At 42.3% G+C, this 22,691-nt stretch overlaps 1 protein-coding gene across 2 annotated transcripts in view; it reads right to left on the reverse strand.

Moving 5' to 3' along the window:
* Nucleotides 1-15,655: 15,655 nt before the first annotated feature.
* Nucleotides 15,656-22,691, reverse strand: part of CDC123 (cell division cycle 123) — a 73,404-nt gene continuing 66,368 nt past the window's right edge. For both annotated transcript variants that reach the window (XM_043498474.1, XM_038387992.2), the window contains 2 exons: nucleotides 19,674-19,811; nucleotides 15,656-15,867 (listed from right to left, as the gene is read on the reverse strand). In XM_043498474.1, the coding sequence (XP_043354409.1) occupies nucleotides 15,841-15,867; nucleotides 19,674-19,811 (165 nt within the window). In that variant the 3' untranslated portion in view covers nucleotides 15,656-15,840. The remainder of the gene's footprint in view (nucleotides 15,868-19,673; nucleotides 19,812-22,691) is intronic.

The following is a 22,691-nucleotide window of genomic DNA, read 5'->3' on the forward strand; positions in this document are numbered from 1 at the left end:
ATCGAATAATCTTAAACCCACATTACAATATCTGTTGGAAAATAAACAATTCTGTGGGCCCTGTTTTTTATTTAATTCTCTCCCCACTGGTGACTGTGTGATGTTATTTTTCCTTTTAATTCAAGGGCTGGTGAGTTCAAAAAACACTACAGACTGGATGGAGCCATCTTGTGAAAAGCTCCTTTAGCTATTTAATAGAACTTAGCACCTTGTAAACTAGGGGCATCTGCTGGTGAACCTCATAGAAGTTGAGGTTTTGCAAAACTCTCAAACTACATTCAGGTGCACAAAGCTAGTATGAGTTTTTCCTAGTTTTTCCAGGATGGTTTCATTTAACAAGCAAGCTATTTTTCTGCTATGTGAAGCTAAGCAAAGAAACACACACAAAACACCACCAACCACAAACAAAATAACACAACAAAAATAATTCAGCTGGCACAAAGGGGTACGTTATGACCTATATTTTTTTCGGATTGGATTGCTTCTCTGTCTCTTGCTCTGGTCCCTCTTTCAACCTCCCCATATTTGAACCTCAATTCTGGAAAGATTTATGCACCCTTTAACCCATTGTGAGTACGGTAGTTTCATTGAAGTTAATGGGGCTATTCGATATGGGTGAAATCCTGGCCCCATTGAAGTCAATGTGAGTTTTGCCATTGATTTCAGTGGAGTCAGGAGTTCACACAACAGGTGCAAAAATAAGCACATGGGTAAATCTTTACAAGATGAGGGCCTGGATTTTGCACTCTGCTGTGCTTTATTCTGCATTTTCACTCTGGTTTTTTTCCCCCTCACATTTTAATTAAACTCTCTCCCTTCTCTGCGCTATTGCCCCTGCATAGTCTCTTCTATGCCAAATGAGAATCTGCTACCATTTGAGATCTAGCTAAACTTTCAAACCCATGAGAGTTGTGGAAGATTGCCATTAGGCAAAATGAATTCTTCAAAGTCCATTCTCCAAGGAGCCAGATGTCCTGTATTGAAGTTTCCCATCACAGAATGAAATTATGAACATTTAATTTTGGATAACTGTGTAAGGAAGGGTAGATATTTAAGAAGCAAAAAAAAACTAGCTTTTAAATGGAGCTGAATGATACTTTAACTCACTGAATAGTAGCTCAGGCTTTTCATGACCAAACAGAAGAAACAAAAAAAGCAAAGTCTAGAATTCAGAATCTGCAAATTGTATTTTTAATAAAATGGATGATCAGGCTTCATAATAGCACCTGACAAATATAACATGATATTTTTAGTGTTTAATGTTAATTATTTTGGTACTGTTAATTAATTTAATATAACGATGAACCTAACCCTGTAAGTAGAGGAAACACATTTGAATGGGGGCTGTTGCCTTTAACTAGGGCACCAGTACCGGATCTACGAACGGAAACATTAGCTAGGATTATCTTGTTTAATAGGCTGTCCGAGCCTCATGGAAAACTTTGAAAAACATTATGGGCCAAATTCTGCTTTCATATGTACATACATTGATGTCAGAGCACCAGATGTGAGTTAAATGGGAATTCAAAGAATAGATCTGAAAGAAGATTGTGGACAGATGTTATTCACACACGACTCTCCTATTTTTGTATAATTATTTTGGTCTTTAGTAACAAAGGTATTTGCAGGCAAATAAGACCTTTGTTTCAACTCCATCTGCTCCTGCTACCTATTTCCCGCTTGGCTGCTCCCCACAAAGAGATCTTCTTGGCTAGTAGCTAGATTAGGGAGTTCCATTGATGAAGTATTAACCAATGTTCCCTCTAATTTTTTACATCCATGTGCGGAATGAATGTTGCTGTGTGCACCAATATGGAGGTGATGTGTGGCAGAGGTGGGGCCGAGGGGTTTGGAGTGTGGGAGGGGCTGGGGCAGAGGATTGAGGTGGGGGGTGAGGGCTCCAGCTGTGGGTGCGGGCTCTGGGGTGGGGCTGGGGATGCGGGGTTTAGGGTACAGGCTGTGCTGGGGCTGTGGCAAGGAGAGAGGACTCCCCCCAGCCCTCTCTTGCTGCAGCAGCGTGGGGAGAGGCACCTCTCCCTGGCTGTGGCAGCTCCAGGCCAGGGGGAGAGGCACCTTTCCCCAGCTGCAGCAGCTCCGAGGCTGGGGCCAGGGTTGAGGCGCTTCTCTCTGCCTGCTGGGTGGCTGCATAGCTTAGAGGAAACTTAGGTCATAACTCTCTGCGAGTGACATCATAATTGGCTGCTGTGGAAATACCTGCGATGTCATACAAAGAAGATTACATCATCATGCGGGGAACAAGCAGCAAGGGAAAAGGAGGTCTTAAAAACAGAGGGAGGGATTCTCTGTGGCACCCCCTGGAGGTACAGCACAGAACGCACAACCAAGGAGTGGGAGGTGAAGGTGATTTTGCCCTTGCTATTTTGGTTTGTTACATGGGGCTGGGGTGGAGTTTCTAGATGCTCTAATTTACAGCAACCTCCTGAGGGCAGCCTATAAGGTGCTTGCAGCTCAAAATTTCCATAGTATAGTGACTGTTCCAACATGTCTCCTCCCACTCCCAGCATCCCCACTATGACATGGCTGGGAAGTACGGGAAGGAACAGTGTAGGACCACTTATGGTAGCCCTGTGCAGGTGCTGCAGGGCTTATAAGGCCCCAAGGTGCCACTGCAGCAGCATATAGAGGCCAGAGTGGAGAGGAGAATCCCATCCAGAAATTCTATTTGCATGCAAATGTCCTTACTGGTTAAAGATCAAAGGAAGAAAAACACAAAATTATGCTATATATACACACAGCATGCAGAACAGCTCCTGGGTTCCAAAGATTTCCATGCGGTGTTAAGGGCATTTTGCAAGAGAAGCACATTTCTCTGGCTGTAAAGCTGTGACTCAAAGCCAGACGTTTAGAAGTAGCAATTTCAGGTGTCCGAAAGTGACAGGACTCTAGTTAATTTATTCCAGCACTGGGATTTTTTCCCCCCCAGGATGTTATTTTTAAAGTGGATTCCACAGCCATGAAGTCATTCCAGCCCTCAGTTCTCAACATGTAGGAGCCTCAGACTGACTAATTTATCATCACTCTACAGAATTTAACAAATACTTCGAAGTTTAACGTAGACTTCCATACTAGAGAAAGAGGCTATGTAAACAGCATATGTGCAACCATGTGCTGGAGGTAATAATTAAGGAGAATTATCCCTCGTAAGTATTGAAACAATGTAACTGATAAGGAATTAAATGTGCAGATTAAAGAGAAGTGGATGATCTCTTATTTAGGAAACGTATGTCAAAGGACACTAGCCTAGAAGAACCTCAAGCTGAATGGTTTCCACAGTGGATGGGAAAATCATGTTTGCAATTAAACTTTAAACAAAAGGAAAAGGGGACCAGAAATACAAATATGATGATCTTCTGTGCTTTAACACATGAATTCAGGTGCCAGCAGTCATTGCTTTTAAACAGTTCTTTCCAATCTACTTCTGGAGCCTCACCAAGTGTTGGTTTCTGAAGGGATTAAGTTGTAGGCCTTGTCTCCAGTGGGACTGTCTACAGGAAGTCCAGTGGTAGAAGCACCAGCCTAGGACATTGGAGACCCAGCGTCAAGTCCTTGCTCTGCCACAGACTTCGTGTGTGACCTCAGGCAAATCACTTAGCCTCTCTGTGCCTCAGTTCCCCACCTGTAAAATGTGGGATAACAGCACTTTCTTGCATCACACGAGTGTTATGAGGATAAACACATTAAAGATTGTGAAGTTCTTTGAGATCTAACGAAAAGTACTATATAAAAGCTAGATATTATCATCATATCCACTACCAGAACAAACTCATAATGCTGTTTACTATAGTTTCAAACCCCGGGGGAAGAGAAGCACTGCACCAGTATAAACTGTGTATGTCAGGGAGTGGCACTAATGAGATAGCTCTGAAACTAGATCTGACATTGCACCAATTTCAAGGTTTCAACTGACGTCTTCATTATTATTATTGTTATTTTCAAAGGGAAAAAATTGTCAACAAAAATTTTAGTTGAAATTTTCTGAGGTTTTCCGATCAACTGGTTGAAATTTGTTGAAAACTAAAAAAAATTACGATTTTGACAGATTTCAAAATTTAAAGAAGTTAAAAATATTTCCAGAAGATTACTGGGATTTTTTAAAAAACTTTTTTCCATCAGTTAGTTCCATGTACAAAAAGCACTGAAGAGCACTGTGACGTTGCACCCCATAAGGCTTTATGGAGATATGCTTATGAATGTATATATGACATAACTGGAATATGTTTTATGCTACATATGCCACGTAACATATCTCTGTAAAGGTTATGATCTACTGAATATATTCATCCTGTTTGTATGCATGTATCAGTTTTGTATTCGAAGTTATGAATATTGGCTGTGTACTTGTTTGATTTTAAGTAGCCTGAGTAAGGCATTTCATCAGCTTCTTTAGAGAGGAATGTGAAAGTTAAGTGCCCAGTCAAGAAACACTTAAGCTTATAATAGACCTTGATAGATGCCAATCCACATCTGAGCTTTCCTGGCTATGTAGCTTGGCCTGTAAAGTTCTGAGTCATGCATGGACAGGCGACTTGCCCATGTGATTCCAAAACTTCATTTTGTAGCTGTAATTCTGCGCAGGTGGAGGGAGGGGTTTAGACCCACAAGGAAAAACTATATAAAGCTTTGGGAGACCCCTCCATTTTGTCTTCACCCTGGCTCAAGAAATAGCCTCTCCACCTGCAGAGGATACCTAAAAGAAACTGGAACAAAGAATAGTAACCACAGGGGTGTGAGTGATTGTTGGACCCAGACTAAAAGGAGGCTAGTCTGTAAAAGAGGCTTATTGGAACACCTCTGAGGGTGAGATTTTATCTGTATTAAGCTTCTTACTGTATTAGGTTTAGACTTGTGTGTTTTATTTTATTTTGCTTGGTAATTCACTTTGTTCTGTCTGTTATCACCTGGAACCACTTAAATCCTACTTCTTGTATTTAATAATATCACTTGTTTTTACTTATTAATTAACCCAGAGTATGTATTAATACCTGGGGAGGCAAACAGCTATGCATCTCTCTCTCTCTGTTATAGAGGGTGAACAATTTATGAGTTTATCCTGTATAAGCTTTATACAGGGTAAAATGGATTTATTTGGGGTTTGGACCCCATTGGGAACTAGGCATCTGGGTGTTGGAGACAGAAACACTTCTTAAACTACTTTCAGTTAAGCTGCGGTTTGTGGGACGTGGTTCAGACCTGAGTCTGGGTTTGTAGCTGGCAAGCATGTCTGGCACAACCAGGCAGGGTTCTAGAGTCCCAAGGTGGCAGGGAAAGTAGGGGCAGAAGTAGTCTTGGCACATCAGCTGGCAATCCCAAAGGGGGTTTCTGTGATCCAACCCATCACAAGCACCAAATCCTGTTTCTCAATAAGGGCATATTCCAAGAACAAGGGCTTAACTCAAGACTTTTATACCCATTTACTAACCATAGTCCTATCTCCTCCTAGAAAGAAATAATACTCATTTGCAAGGGCTACATAAATACAAAAGATGATGGGTTAGGTCTCTTCACAGTGCGGTAATGTTACAGAGAAAACAATTCTCCTGAAACCATAAACTATCACAAAGACAACCTTATTGTCTGCAAATCACTGTTGTCAGTCAAATAGTTGATATGACAAACTAAACTGCTTTTCATTCATTCTGGGTTATTTCAGTACTTGATGTGGAATATTTGTTTCCAAAAAGGAAAATTATAAAGAGTGGAAGTGAAATCCTGGCCTCAGTGAAGTCAATGGCAAAATGCCAATTGATTCAATGAGGCCAGGATTTTTACTGTCTTGTTGCTTCCCTTGCAGTCCCCTGGAATGTACAAGAATTTACCACAATAACGAATTACACATCTGCAAGTGGAAAGACTTCGAGCAGGTGAATAAAAACTCTAGACACCATGGGAACGAGCACACTGTAAATACCGCCTGGAGACAGAACTGGGTGGACCCTGCACTGTCACATCTAGCAATACACAAACCCCTGCAGAAGAGCCAGACTAATTCTCATGCTCCAGCCACTAGTCTTCAGTGAAGCCTTTTAACTCATTTGGACTTTTGTTTACCTTAAGTTTTCAGTTTGGCCAAGCCCTACCAGAGACTGAGGGTAACAGGCAGCGGACGTAGCTGCCTACAGGTCCCAGCTTCAGGGGAATGTTTACATCTCCCTCTTCAATTTTTCAACAGAGTGTATTCATGAAATGTCTTTTCACGCAACGAATAGCCTAGTCCTGCAACTCTTACACAAGTAGCCACATTGATGCTGGGATTTGTGGGTGATTTGCCTGCCCCTGAATCAGGCCCTGGGTGAATTTAGTGCTGGTTTAAGAACTCTAGAGAATTAGGGCTTCTTTTCATTCTTAAAACAGGTACCATTGGGTAACGGGAAGACACACTTCACCACTACCAGCGTTCTTCAACTCTGACATGGCATGGATCAGCTGTGGTTAGCTCAGTCTTCATTTCAGCTCAGTCAGCCTTGGCTGACGCGGGCTCCACCTGTGAGGATTATTTTTGCGATTCAGCCACCTTTCTGCCAGGTGGACCGAGAGACCACTGCTTCATATCAGATAGCTCAGCAAACACTCAAGATGGTAACAATTTTGGTCTGGACTGATCTAGGCTGAGTAAAAATATGTATTGTACAGGAGAGGCTCTCATGATGAATTTCCTTTAAAGTGAATTAACCTTGTTTCCTATAAATGAACGCCTATGTGCTCTACTCCTCCATTTCCCTCATTCCTTTCACTCTGCTTATGGCTTCTGGTTATGGTTGCTCCCATGGTTGTCTTCCTTTAGTCACCTTCATGCCTTTTCTCCTGCCATCCCTTTCACTACACCAGATGATCCCCTTCTCTTCGTTCAAAAATGCTCCCCAGGAGCCATATTTCTACCCTGGAACTGGATAAAGCAGGGAGAACTGGAGGTCCTGGTGATGTCAAGGAATTATGACGTGATTGGAATAACAGAGACTTGGTGGGATAACTCACATGACTGGAGTACAGTCATGGATGGTTATAAACTGTTCAGGAAGGACAGGCAGGGCAGAAAAGGTGGGGGAGTAGCACTGTATGTAAGGGAGCAGTATGACTGCTCAGAGCTCCGGTACGAAACTGTGGAAAAACCTGAGTGTCTCTGGATTAAGTTTAGAAGTGTGTGCAACAAGAGTGATGTCATGGTGGGAGTCTGCTATAGACCACCGGACCAGGGGGGTGAGGTGGATGAGGCTTTCTTCCGGCAACTCACGGAAGCTACTAGATCGCATGCCCTGATTCTCATGGGTGACTTTAATTTTCCTGATATCTGCTGGGAGAGCAATACAGCGGTGCATAGACAATCCAGGAAGTTTTTGGAAAGCGTAGGGGACAATTTCCTGGTGCAAGTGCTAGGGGAGCCAACTAGGGGGAGCGCTTTTCTTGACCTGCTGCTCACAAACCGGGTAGAATTAGTGGGGGAAGCAAAAGTGGATGGGAATCTGGGAGGCAGTGACCATGAGTTGGTTGAGTTCAGGATCCTGACGCAGGGAAGAAAGGTAAGCAGCAGGATACGGACCCTGGACTTCAGGAAAGCAGACTTTGACTCCCTCAGGGAACAGATGGCCAGGATCCCCTGGGGGACTAACATGAAAGGGAAGGGAGTCCAGGAGAGCTGGCTGTATTTCAAGGAATCCCTGTTGAGGTTACAGGGACAAACCATCCCGATGAGTCGAAAGAATAGTAAATATGGCAGGCGACCAGCTTGGCTTAATGGTGAAATCCTAGCGGATCTTAAACATAAAAAAGAAGCTTACAAGAAGTGGAAGGTTGGACATATGACCAGGGAAGAGTATAAAAATATTGCTCGGGCATGTAGGAAAGATATCAGGAGGGCCAAATCGCACCTGGAGCTGCAGCTAGCAAGAGATGTCAAGAGTAACAAGAAGGGTTTCTTCAGGTATGTTGGCAACAAGAAGAAAGCCAAGGAAAGTGTGGGCCCCTTACTGAATGAGGGAGGCAAGCTAGTGACAGAGGATGTGGAAAAAGCTAATGTACTCAATGCTTTTTTTGCCTCTGTTTTCACTAACAAGGTCAGCTCCCAGACTGCTGTGCTGGGCATCACAAAATGGGGAAGAGATGGCCAGCCCTCTGTAGAGATAGAGGTGGTTAGGGACTATTTAGAAAAGCTGGACGTGCACAAGTCCATGGGGCCGGACGAATTGCATCCGAGAGTGCTGAGGGAATTGGCGGCTGTGATTGCAGAGCCCTTGGCCATTATCTTTGAAAACTCGTGGCGAACGGGGGAAGTCCCGGATGACTGGAAAAAGGCTAATGTAGTGCCCATCTTTAAAAAAGGGAAGAAGGAGGATCCTGGGAACTACAGGCCGGTCAGCCTCACCTCAGTCCCTGGAAAAATCATGGAGCAGGTCCTCAAAGAATCAATCCTGAAGCACTTAGAGGAGAGGAAAGTGATCAGGAACAGTCAGCATGGATTCACCAAGGGAAGGTCATGCCTGACTAATCTAATCGCCTTTTATGATGAGATTACTGGTTCTGTGGATGAAAGGAAAGCAGTGGATGTATTGTTTCTTGACTTTAGCAAAGCTTTTGACACGGTCTCCCACAGCATTCTTGTCAGCAAGTTAAGGAAGTATGGGCTGGATGAATGCACTATAAGGTGGGTAGAAAGCTGGCTAGATTGTCGGGCTCAACGGGTAGTGATCAATGGCTCCATGTCTAGTTGGCAGCCGGTGTCAAGTGGAGTGCCCCAGGGGTCGGTCCTGGGGCCCGTTTTGTTCAATATCTTCATAAATGATCTGGAGGATGGTGTGGATTGCACTCTCAGCAAATTTGCGGATGATACTAAACTGGGAGGAGTGGTAGATACGCTGGAGGGGAGGGATAGGATACAGAAGGACCTAGACAAATTGGAGGATTGGGCCAAAAGAAATCTAATGAGGTTCAATAAGGATAAGTGCAGGGTCCTGCACTTAGGATGGAAGAATCCAATGCACCGCTACAGACTAGGGACCGAATGGCTCGGCAGCAGTTCTGCGGAAAAGGACCTAGGGGTGACAGTGGACGAGAAGCTGGATATGAGTCAGCAGTGTGCCCTTGTTGCCAAGAAGGCCAATGGCATTTTGGGATGTATAAGTAGGGGCATAGCGAGCAGATCGAGGGACGTGATCGTTCCCCTCTATTCGACACTGGTGAGGCCTCATCTGGAGTACTGTGTCCAGTTTTGGGCCCCACACTACAAGAAGGATGTGGATAAATTGGAAAGAGTACAGCGAAGGGCAACAAAAATGATTAGGGGTCTAGAGCACATGACTTATGAGGAGAGGCTGAGGGAGCTGGGATTGTTTAGTCTGCAGAAGAGAAGAATGAGGGGGGATTTGATAGCTGCTTTCAACTACCTGAAAGGGGGTTTCAAAGAGGATGGCTCTAGACTGTTCTCAATGGTAGCAGATGACAGAACAAGGAGTAATGGTCTCAAGTTGCAATGGGGGAGGTTTAGATTGGATATTAGGAAAAACTTTTTCACTAAGAGGGTAGTGAAACACTGGAATGCGTTACCTAGGGAGGTGGTAGAATCTCCTTCCTTAGAGGTTTTTAAGGTCAGGCTTGACAAAGCCCTGGCTAGGATGATTTAACTGGGACTTGGTCCTGCTTTGAGCAGGGGGTTGGACTAGATGACCTTCTGGGGTCCCTTCCAACCCTGATATTCTATGATTCTAAAGCCACCTCCTAACATTGAATAAAGGTGGAAATTATTTACCAGAACAAGTAAAACAACACAGTCAAGACACTACTTGCCACAGATGATGTGTTATGAAAGAACTACCTCCCTTTAAAAGTAGCTCTTCCCTCCTGTCATGTACTGTTGCCCATAGTAAATAATTTCTACTGCCATGTTCTAGCTCTCTTCCGGGGTTTTGTTGATAAAATTTAGAGCCCAGTCATGCAAACCCTACTATAAATAATTAGGCCTTACTTGTGCAAAACAGTTCTATTGACTATAACAAGGTTACTCACACATAAGGGGTTTCAGATGGGGTCCTTAGATCAAAGTCATTGTCCTAAGGTATCTGGCCTTTGATTTGAGTTTTATTTTACTTTACACACGCTCTCCCCTCCATTTGTGTCTCAGCTTCTTTTTAGGGAAAACAGCACCACTTCCACCCCACCAAACACACCAGAGCTGAAAGAGGAAGATGGGGGATGTCATTTGAATGTGTGTTTCTGTCCTCACTTCCCTTTACTACTTTATTCCTCTTTCAGTGGATGCTTTTTGAAGAAAGGACACATATCAAAACAAGGATTTGGTGCTCTAGCTACTTCAAGAAGCTTGCTACTTCTCCCAGCACCCAGGCCTGAAATCCTTAGTTTGGCAAAACACCCACTGATGCAGGGAAACTCTGGGAACTCTTAAAGTGCTTCTTCTCATCTTCTGCTGAAGTCAGTGGGAGCGTTGCCTGAATACAGGCTTCAGGAAGGGACCCTTATGGACAAGCTTTCCAAGGTGCTCAGAATCCAACAGCTCCCATTGTTTTCAATGGGCATCAATGTCTCCAATTCACTTACAGAATAAAATTAGTGTACAATGTGGCCTCATTGGAGACTGAGTCTGAATTTAACCCAGGGTAAGGAACTGAAGCTTGTTACCAGCTGAGGACTGTTCAGTGGCCTATGTGAAATGAGTTGAGGATCTCAGTCCAGTTTCCAGGGACCAGTGCCCACATCACAAAAACCATGGCCACCAATAGCCACTTGTTGGCAGTCTCAGCAGAGAGGCCAAAGACTGAATAGATTTGGACTCTTAACTATCAGGCTCCCTTTAAAGTTGTTAATTGTAGCTCAGGGTTCAGACCCACTAGCAAGGCAGCATATGAAGAACTTGCACTGCTACTGTCCATGTCACCTGGTACCTATGCTATGGAAATTATGTCCAGCTTCTTTTGTGAGCATTGTACAGATGAAGGCTCTTTTATAATTAGTATTAGGACATGGGAAGGAAAGAAGTCATATCACTGAAATATTGCTGGAGGGTGTTGTAAAAGCAGCATGAAGAGATTGTTCAACATCTGGGATTGGCCTATGTGATCAGGAACAGTTGGGATTGAGCAACAGAGAGCAGTTTTTCTAATGCACCTTTCCTTTGCATGTATAGGTTTGCATAATTAACCCCTGGGAAATGGCTGTTCATGCAAGTCCTAAGGTAAAATGTTCAGATGTTTTAGTCGCCTAAGTCTCATTGTGACAAATTCAGAACTCAGTGGAAAACCCTTCTCTCTCAATAGTTCTTCACACAGTTAGTCATGTCACACACCCACACCCCAACATCCAGACAGCCACCCGCACACTCTATCTATTCAAATTTTATTCCTGCAGATGGAGGAAGATCAAATTTTTTTTTTAAGTGACTTGGGATATTCTCAGATACATGTCATGCAGGTACTAGATAGTATATTTCATACTTTACCATACTGTGCAATATTTAGCATAAATTTAAAACATTCCAGAAAACAAGAATCCCACAATTGTGTTATGCAGATAAATGCATTTTAATTACATCCAGTCTCAGGATTAGCATATGATATTGAAGGCTGTATTCTTCTGAGGGAGCTAACAAAATTAATCAGTAACAAAGAAGCTACAAATCCAATTTCTGGTTGAGTTTTCATTAAACAACAACAAACCACATCCCAAAGAACCCCCCCCACCCCACAACATGTTAAAAGATTTAGAAAGGAGTTTCATGATACTGTTGAATAGCTACCATTTAAGCCTGAAATGTATCTAGGGTAAAAATGATCTAAACCTATTTAAAGCACTCTGATACCAAGCTTCTAACGTCAGGATTTATCTAGGGTTCATAATGTGTCAAAAACTGTGTGACTGTGGCCCCTCAATTATACTTTTAAGCACCATCTCAAAGACCCAAAGATATGTATTCTATTCCAGTGTTATTTCCTAAAATGATAGGTTTGAGGAGAAATGCTATCCAAACACAGCCCTATCTGCAGGACCCTGCTACTTCAGAATGAAGAACTTTGCCGGGCTGATTTGCTCATTTACATTTTGGCTGCCACACTAGCATATGTCACTCAGTCAGATGTTGTTCCCCTCCAGCTAGAAAAGAGACATGAAGTGTTGCTTCAGCATGTTAAAGGAAACTAGCTTAAATGTGTTCTAAGGAAGCAAATTCTATTTTTATCTATGCTTGCCCATTTCCGCTCTACCAACAATGCCAGCATTGACAGCTTGTCCCCTCCTCCTACAAAGATCCATGCTTTCCTCTGCTATGCCTTACGCATGGAACTGATCTGTAAAGCTTTTACCCTCTCCTCTAAGCCAGCTTTCTGCCCCTGACACCTACAAGAATTCCCCAACTATGGTGATAAGACTGATGGGCAGTTGGGAAAGCTGATATTTATAAAATACAAAACAGAGTAAGTATGTATGTATATGCAAGACATATCTGTCCTCCTCTCTACCATCCTTTGTAAGATGACAACCACCACAGACACTCTGTTTGCAGAGCATCACACATAGTACGGCCCTGATCCTCTAGGTGTTACTGTAATAAGTACTTTATAGTAAAAATGCTACCCAAGTTCTCACTACATGCGAAGGGTCTGCTAGCCTTTTATAGATTTACCAAAAGAGCCTTTACACAGAGTTAGCGAATACCACATTCTTTAGGATGTCATGGCAATATGCATTGCCAATTAAAGGCTGTGTTGTGACTTTTATCCTAATGTCTATATTCTCACTCGACTGTCTCTCATTGGGTTTCAACTATGCTTACTATGGTGTCCTGGGTGTCAGCCATAATGGGTACAGAAAGATATGTGCAAGATTTACAGAGTGCCTGATTGAGAATGGTGGATATGTTTGTGAGGATAATTTTATGGCCATATAAGGTGTTTAGCATCCAACAGGTGGTATTCATTCTGCCAAAGGAGGTGGTATGGGGAGTGCGGGGGGAGGGAGAATACTTCCCTCATTCATATTTCTCTTTCCAGACTTGGCAAAGCAGCACACTCAGAAATGAAATCTGCAAATCTGAATCATGTAAAATATTATGCAGACCAAGGTGATTTTTTTGGTTTAGTTCATTATTATATTTTCTGATGTTGAGATTAATCAAACCATTTATCAGTGGGATTAGGAAAGATGAGGGGGATATTAGGAAAGCAAAGGAACTACAAGAGAGCCAAGAGAGCCCATGGCCAAGGGAAGGAGTACGGATACATTCATCAGAGTTCTCTTCATTAAGTAGGCACACTGTAGTGGAGGTAACTTTTACTCTTGGTAATTTTTTAAAAGAATATTGGAATATTGTTAAGACTGATGTCAAGCTGAGAAATTAAACACAGCTACTATTGACTGAGGCATAATGGGGAGAATTTTCTTTAGCACGCTAGGAAGAACTGCAATCCAAGAACCATGACTGTCCCACTAAGATCATGCACAGCTCAGATCCTGAGCAATTCCACCATTTTATAAAAGATGTTACTAGTTGGCAAAGTGTCTTTTCACTGTCTGCACAACTACCCTGCATGCATCTACCTCCATTCTCTAATAATTTCCTTATACTTACTATATACTTCAAATTTAAAATAATGTTTGCTTACGTTTTTAATTGTACAATGTAAGGATCTGATCCTACAGCTCTCATTCACATAAGTAGTCAATAGAATTATTCACTTATGAACATGGGCTTGATGAAATGGATTCTTGTATTTCAGTAATCATCATGGTTCTATGTAGAAATTCGTCTCACTATGACCTGACAGAGTGAAGTAGAGAAATATTCAAATAGAGGACTGGAGAGGTTAAAATTGTCCTGGGGCAATGGTATTGACACCCCACCTACCTTTCTCTGACCAAAAAGAGAATTATTAATTCTTCTCATGGTCTTAAGTACCTCCAGAAGAATGTTATGACCCTCCCTTATGAGTGCTACAAAAAGACTTCTGAGAATAGAGCTCCTCAATATAGCAGAAAAAACAACAAGATCCAATGGCTGGAAGCTGAAGACAAACAGTGAGGGTGGATTCTCTAGTACTTGAAGTCTTCAAATGAAGGTTGGGTGTCTTCTTACAGGCATGCTCAAACACAACCAGAAGTTATGGACTTAATGCAGGAATTCTTAGGTGAAATTCTATGGTTTGTGTTATTCAGGTGGTCTGACTGGATGATCGTAATAGCCCCCCCAGCCCCACCACCTTAAAATATATGAATTTTCTGAACATTTCCGTTGTTGTTGTTGTTTTTTTAAGTGATTCCTACCTGAATTAGCAACATTTGATACCTCATGCTTAAACGGCAACTCTTTAATATGCGCCTCAAGCTTCAGAAAGAAACACATTTTGTAATTTCAGACTGCAGGAGCCATTGTCTGTTACTTCCTCCATATCAAAGGCAATCTTCCAGATGTATGTTTGAAGAGCATATATGGTAGATCAGGATGTATAGTACAGCCCTATGCCACAAGTAATGATCATTCAAAACTAAAACCACAGAGGGATAAGCAGTGACCAGTTTTCTAAGTATTATCTATCTTTTTATCGAAAAACCGAGGAACAGCGAGGCAAAAGACTAAACTCCTTAAAATAGCTGTTGATTTTTAGATGGCCAGTTTGAGACAAATTAGGATCAGATTTTCAGAGCCAAGGAGCAACTGCAACTCATTTGCACTTCAACTGCAGATGGGTATGCTATGCTCCCCTGAAAATAAGGCCCCACCTATCAAGCTGGATACCCAAAAATGGAGTTACCCAAATTATTTGACGCTTTTCCTAGGTTTGTTACCAACTTGCCAGAGAACCCAGGTTTCCCAGCTCCGTAGTCACTGCATTAAGCTGTCTCCTATCACTAGAGGGGGCTGAAGCACTAAATGAGTCCAAAATCCATCATAAATTACAGGGCCAACCCTTTCCCCATCAAAGTCAGAGATTTTGGCTACTGGATGCAATAAGAGCAGAACTGAGTCCACACTTAAACACAGGCTCACTTCACTGTATGAAGCCACAGCTGATTGCTTGAGACTTATACTACACAAATAAAACTCAGCTTCAAATATTAAATTGGTTTCTGAAGTGCCCCATTTCTGCAAATTTCCTGACTACATCTGCACTCTGAAAAACACTACTTCATTTCGCAGTGCTTTCAGGATTTAGAAAAAAATGAATGGCATCCACGTTTGTTGGTAAATTGTTTAGCGAACATTAATGGATTAAATCTATTTTTTCTTTAACATGAAATACACTCTTGGTGGTCTTTACTGAGAAAAAATTATTTTTTCTCAATCTTCTCTTTTATAAAACAACAAAAAAGTGTTCTCAAAACTTAAATTAAATTTACAAAGTTAAAGGAATTTTTTTTGTTTCCCTACAACCAGACTGCTTTAAAATAGTCTGTCTAAGCATTGACATTTTGACTGCACAAGAGTTAAATCTGTAGGATGTAATGGCAAATGAGTGAAAGTCTTACAATTTCAGTAAACCTCAATGACTTTGGGTGCGCACAATCTTCAAGACTGGGGATTTGATTACTTAGATGCATGCAGAGTTTGACTTGCTTGCATCATGGCATTTGTACAAGCATCTAATTTGGAATCTAAAGTATCATACAACACAGGCCGATGTACCATGTCACCATACCAAAATGGTTTCCTAAAATTTGTATTTATTAACCAATACACACATTAGATCAGCATCTCTTCAGTTGTTTCAGATGAATACAAAAAACAGGTAATTCTTTAAATTGATGGCTGTTGAATAGCTACTCTATTATGTGGCCTTAATTAGCCAAATTTCTTGTTTTAAATTTTATCTTACACTTCGTGGTTCCTCAGTCGTCATCTTGCTGATTTCTTTTCTGTCAAGGAAACAGAAAAATTAATATCAGTGTTAGATACACTTATCTTAAATAAGGCACCACCCTAACATTACATATATTTTCCAGAGATTGACACTGGGATGCGGCAGATTCTGTTCCCTACTGGAAACCAACACAGGTGTTTATTTACGATAGGGAACAGAATCTGTCACATACCAATGTCAACCAATAAAAATGCTCCCCAAAACAAGAACTCTGGAAATCCAAGAATTACAGCCAGGGTAATACCAACATTCACCATCAAAGAAAAATCTGACCACACAGGCACATCTTGCATTGAATCCTGAAACTGGAAAGTCTCTAGGTGTGACAAGCTGCTGGTTGTACCACACTGCAAAGCAGATGACCTACCACTAAGAGTCTAGGTTTTCAAAAGGCTCATCATTATGGTATCTAGGCACTTCAATGCAAAACTTCCCTATGTGACTTTCGTATGAGGAATACACAGATCTCAGCAATAGGTGCACTACAAAAACCTATACAGAGTAGATAGTGTTCCCATCAGCCACTGCCTGAACGAGAGATACTGAATATTAGCTTGCTGAAGATAGTACATTAATCGGATTAATGGGCTTGGCTTGTTGCTTAGGCTTTGAGGAAGGCTGCACTTGCAAATTTTTCATAATGCAACCCCTCCTCACTCTAATACATATACTAAAGGTTTTCTTCTGGCCCTGGGACAACACAATCTATTTCCCTCTTAACTCTTTTTAGGGCATCTAGTGATGTGACTGCAGTGGGTTCTGCAGTCCCTCCATCAAGCTAGCAGCTGAAAATGCCTGCATCATAGGCTAGTGCAGCAAGCTTCAGTTAAGCCTCAGTATCACAGATTCTAAATGCAAATTCTGATCCTTCTAGCTCAGTAGTTCCCAAACTTTAACAAGCTGTGAACCCCTTTCACTAAAATGTCAAATCTCGCAAATCCCCTCCTAAAAATGAGTATCTCCAGGGATTTTCTCCTTTACCTGAGTATAAATTATAAAAGCAGTGATCTTGGAAATATAAAATTTGTTTTTATGACATGCTTATTACACACTATTTATTATTAATTATTTATCATTGCAGTATTTTTATTACATTATGAAAATAGCAACACTCTTCCAAGATCTCACTTTCGTAGCTTGTATCACTTTGAATAAGCCTGTTATAAGACAAGGCTCCTATATTTCATCAAGGAGTATCAAATATGAAACCGCATGAAGGTATTTAAGAAGCCAACTCAAAGGGTTCATCCTACACAAGCATTCAGGTCTTGAGCAGTCCAGGCAAACTAACAAAGCTTAAACTTGTTCTTCATAATAATTTTAAAAACAACACTAGTGCCTATTTAATTTTAAAAACAGCAAAAATTATCCACCTCTTACAAGGAATCTTGAAGTTTAAATCTCCTCAGTGTGATAGATATGCTTGCTTTGATCTGTTTAGCTCTTGGAAGTCAAGTGCTGCACAGGGTCTGTAGGGACAGCTCTGTCCGCCATTAGGGAATTTTTTCCTAAGAATCCCCTGTAACATTTTGCAAATCCCCCGGGGTTCATGAACCCCAGTTTGGGAACCACTGTTCTAGCTCATAGCTGAACTTCACAATACATATTATTAGCACACTTTTATAATAAGGCAAAAGAGTCATTGTTAAGTCACTACAGCACCTAACACTGCCACCGTCCTTTGAACATTTCTGAGAACTGAATTTATTCCATTTTACACTCCTATACAATCAGGACCTGCAAAGATGCATAGCTGGAGAGGTGACTCAAAGTACTAATAATTAGTTTTGGCTTCAGCATAAGATCATGCTCTTCAAAACCTCACTATAAAGTACCATTCAACTAATGGCTCCTCGACTATATTTCTCTATTGAGAGGATTCACCAAAACAGCTAAATTTTTAGCCAAGTTTTTGTTAATGAGACGTCAGTCTACACCATCCTGAGGGCCTATTTAGCCCTAACACTGTGCCTGAGGCCCAATGAGTAATTAATCTTCATTAGAAGGTCAGACCAGAGATTCATTCAATCCCTGATATTTTGGGATGCCTACCTGAGGACTAGAGTACAATTTGACCACTGAGCAGAACTAGTCAGGAATTTTCCATCAAAAATGTATTTTAAGGAAAATTTTGATGGCTAATATTGAGGATACTTCGAGTCTTATAGTTGGCTGATGCCAAACAAATCCTTGGGCTTTGCCTGCCCTCAAAATGTCGAAGATAGAGAGTTAGATCCTTCACTATTGGTAAGGAAGAGATTTGTGCTGGTACAAAAGGAGTGTAATTAGAAGTAATGGGATGAAATTGAAAAGGGGGAAGTTACAACAGATGTAAAAAGATTTCTGAGAGCAAGTACTATTAGACCAGGGGTCTCAAACACATGGCCCACATGCAGCCCGTGGGGTTCTTCCCTGCGGCCTGCCAAGCTCCCCGCAGCCCCCCCTCCATCCCCTCCCCAGCGCACCATGTTCCCAGCCTACCTCCAGGCCAGGAGTAGGCAAACTACGGCCCTGGCCCCTCAGGGCTTTGGATCCAACCCGCGGATTTGCCAACCCCGTGGTGCTGAGGGCCCCGCGCTGCTCTGGGAAACAGCGGGCACTGCTCCCCTGCAGCCCTGGAGAGGGGGGAGCAGAGGACTCCGTGAGCTGTTCTTGCTTGTGGTTACCTCCCCTGAAGCTCCTATTGGCCAGGAACAGGGAAGCACTCCCTCCTGCACCCCAACTCCCTGCCCCGAGCCCCCTGCTGCACCTGCACTCCCTCCTGCACCCCAACCACCTGCTCTGAGCCCCCTGCTGCACCCTATGGTCAGGGGCGAGGGTGGAGTGGGGGGTGGGAGTGATGCTGCCCTCAGGCCAACGCATGAGTCCTCATGTGGCCCTTCTGGCGATTCGAGTTTGAGACCCTTGTATTAGACTGTGGAGTAGTCTTCCAATGGAAGTGGGGAACATTGCAATCTAGACTGGAAAAAGCATCAATTTGTTTTTGTTATATATAATCGTCCAGAGAATAGAGACAATCTTTGCCCTGAAGAAGGATTTACAGTCTAAGACAAGTAACATATAAAAACTGCATCTCTCACAGCTCATTACACTGTTCTATAGCATGTAGCTTTTGAGTGGAATTTGATTTATTTGTGTTGTCCTACAAAGTTGTGAGTGGTTAGGGGCTTGACCACCTGAGAGACTGCTGTTATACAGAATACTACTCTTGGTTAAAATCTTTCTAACTGCCAAAAGAGGTTGAAAGGAGGCAAAAAGATCATTTCAGCCTATGAACAAGTCATGTATCTTTGTTGAAAAAAGAACTGAGAAATTAAGTTTGTTTGAAGTAAAAACTGCTTAAAGTGTTTAAAACTTCTTATGACATTACAAAATTATTTTGGTATTAAAAACTAAATTTTTTTTTTTAAACTTTCAGTCATTCAAACAGCACATTCCCACTTAGCCTATATTTATCTTTAAACAAAAAAGTGAGCATGTGTTCCAGTAACATTTTCATATTCTATATTATGCAGTAGCTTTGCCTGAGATAAGGTAATAATAAAGTGACAGTTTGTTCTTGATTATTACAAGTAAAAACAATAAATCAGTCCAACAATACACACCCTCCCTCCCGCGCTTGCACTCTCTCTCTCTCTCTCTCTCTCTCTCTCTCTCTCTCTCTCTCTCAAAAAAAAAATCTTTATTTTACAAGCCGAATATTGTAATCCTTTTATATCAGAATACCATAATTCCATGTGCTTTAGTGCTCCTTTTTTACAGACTCTGTGGTCAGAAATCCCTCCATTGTGGTTTGCTTACCAGTTTGAGAAAATCAACTAGTTTGTGAACATCTTCTCCAGTAGAAAGGTCTACAAAGTCCTTGGGCAGTCGGTAGCTCAGGTAAGGGCTAGGCTGGACGGTCACTTTGCTGTTTGTACAGCGGAATGCTGGATAGTCCTTAGAGAAAGACAGGTTAAAAAAAACCCTTAAAGTGTCTAAATGCAATTAAACAATTTTTTTTTAACTACTGAAAAGTTTCAATTGCTGTTTCAATTGCTCTGGTATTGAGTTTATTCAGTATACTAAAATGGACTTATCACAGAGTGACACTGGCCCTTTAAAATGAAGCTACATCCTGATTCATCCTAAAAGAGGGTCACCTGAGCCATAGAGGGGAGAGAGACTTGGTGAGTCAGAGCCGCCTGAGAGCCTGACAACAGAGTGAGTCAGTCAGTGAAATGGGAGGATGAGAACTGCCTGGGCCAGTGGTGGAAAAGGGCAGGTGAGAGCTGCCTGGGAGCTGGCGACTGGAAGAGGTCTCTGGGGAAAAGCAAAGCACAGAGAGCAGAAAGCTCTCTGCAGGTCCTCCATGAAAAGAGGGAAGAATTATCACAGAAGCCAGCGGAAGGCTAGCCTGCTGACATTCTTGAACCTGAGAATGCTGGAGAGGGTTGAAGACAGAGAAGCAGAGGGAGATAGCTGCTGGCTCTCTGAGCCAGAGAGCTGAAGCCAGAGGACCAGGGAGGGCTAAAGTCTGGGAGTCAGAAATACCGAGGCTAGACTCTACTAGACTAACAGTCTCTACTGTTTGGACTACGCAAGAGAAATGGACTATGTTTAGGGACTTTTGTAAAGGACTATTTTGCACTATGTTTTTATAATAAATGGACCTCCTGGAGGGCTACACTGGGGCAAGAAAGTTTCCAGTGGAGCTATTGGGGACTCTGATAGGGAAACTGAGGCAGGTGCAACTATTGTGTCATGGCCTGCTACAGGAGGGCATTCCAGGTGGGGATCACTCCATGACAGGAACATTCACAGATACTAGGTTCCTTCCTCCTCCCCATATTTTTTATATATATAAAAATAAATCTTCTGACCACTTATGGGCAGAAATTAAAATGCTGTTAAATATTCAGATCTCCCCACACCTCAAGCCTCCAATAGGACACTCACTACATTAATACTGTTGATGCATTATTGATTAAGTAAATAAGAAGCAACAGTGCCATAATGATTGGACTCCCCCTCTGACAGTGAACTTTAGATAAGGTTGTTGACCCCTCAGCTAAAAAGCCTATCTGAACACAAGTATATAATTTCTAGCATCAAGAGCCTTAAATTCCCCTTTAGTAAGGGCTTCTGATTTAAATCCATATTTACAAGTAAAATCCTGCCAACGTTAAGGTCAAGACTTATGCAGCAAATATTTGTTGAAACCAAAAGATATTTTTAAAGCTTCCATTGCTAGCCATAAGTTCTGGATAGCCCCATCTCCCTTTTAGTTTAACAGTGATATGTAACTTTATAGCAATGGTTCTCAACCACGGGTCCAGGGCCCCCTGGGGGGCCACAAGCAGGTTTCAGGGCATCTGCCAAGCAGGGCCGGCACTAGACTTGTTGGGGCCCAGCGCAGAAAGCTGAAGCCCCATCGCATGGGGTTGAAGCCCAGAAGCCTGAGCCCCTCCACCGGGGCTGAAGCTGAAGCCTGACCAACTTAGCTTCATGGGGCTCCCTGTGGCGTGGGGCTCCGGGCAGTTGCCCTGCTGCTACCCCCTAATGCTGGTCCTTGCTTTTATATGCAGAGAAACAGTTGCTGGGGCACAAGGGGGCCATGGAGTTTTTAATAGGATGTTGGGGGGGGCCTCAGAAAGGAAAAGGTTGAGAACCTCTGCTTTATAACATGGTCAATCTTCAAAGTGCTCTATGAGCAGCATGAGAGGTAGGTAAGTTTCCTCATTTTATACATGGAGGCAGAGAGATCTAGCAATTTACCCAGAATCAGTAGACCTAGTTGCTGAGCTAGAATTTTAACAAGATAAGCCATTCTACTTCTCATTTCAGTTTACTCTAGGAAGCTGCACAAAGCATTTGGTGTGCACACATGCAAGATAAGTGAAACCCCTCAAAATTGACTAATAGTCAAACCACATCTCCTTGGACAAAATATACTCTGAATTATTTAGATAATAAACAAAGAAGTCCTATCCTTTAACAGAGCCGCTCTCAAATTTTTTCATATCACGCAGGCCACATCTTAATGTCTTGTGGAGCACCTTCCACCACATTAACCATCACACAGTCCATCTATCCCCACTTCATTTGCAGTTTCATAACATCTTGGTAGCAACTAGAGCAATTGCTTCCATACAAGAGTAAACTAAGGAAAGCATAATGTGTTCTGACATTTTCTAATGTTTAGCAGCTAGAAAGAGGAGTTTACTTATCTGTAACTGGAGGTTCTTCAAGATGTATGGTCCCTATCTGTATTTCACTGAGGAGTACGCATGCACACCATGCACCCAGAGGTGGTGATTTTTAAAGTAAAGTAGTGTCTGTTGGTCCACACATGCGCCCTGGCTCACTGGGTGCTTCCATCCAAGTCGATAATGGGGGCATGACGCACCAACCGCATCTCTAGTTCCTTCTCCACTGTGAATCTGGCAGATCTGTAACAGAGGGGAAGGAGGGTGGGAAGCGGAATACAGATAGGGACTACATATCTCGAAAAACCTCCAGTTACAAGTATGTAACCTCCTCTTCGAGTGATAGTCCCTATTGTATTCCACTGAGGGTGATTAACAAGCAATACCTAATTTGGAGGAGGGTGAGAGGATGAGGATGGAATAGTAGCGCAGTAGTGCTGCCAAGTCCTGCCAAGCGTGCAGTGAAGGTGTGTATGGAAATCCAGGTGGCTGCTTTACATATGTCAATGAGTGGCACAAGGGGGAGGTAGACTTTATAGTTGGTAGTAGAATTTAATACACCCTGAAATCCACTTAGAGATTTAATGGGTGGAGATGTCCTGCCCCTTGAGTATCTCTGCTATCACAACAA

Source organism: Dermochelys coriacea, chromosome 1 (assembly GCF_009764565.3).
Source record: "Dermochelys coriacea isolate rDerCor1 chromosome 1, rDerCor1.pri.v4, whole genome shotgun sequence".
Classification (NCBI taxonomy): Eukaryota; Metazoa; Chordata; order Testudines; family Dermochelyidae; genus Dermochelys; species Dermochelys coriacea.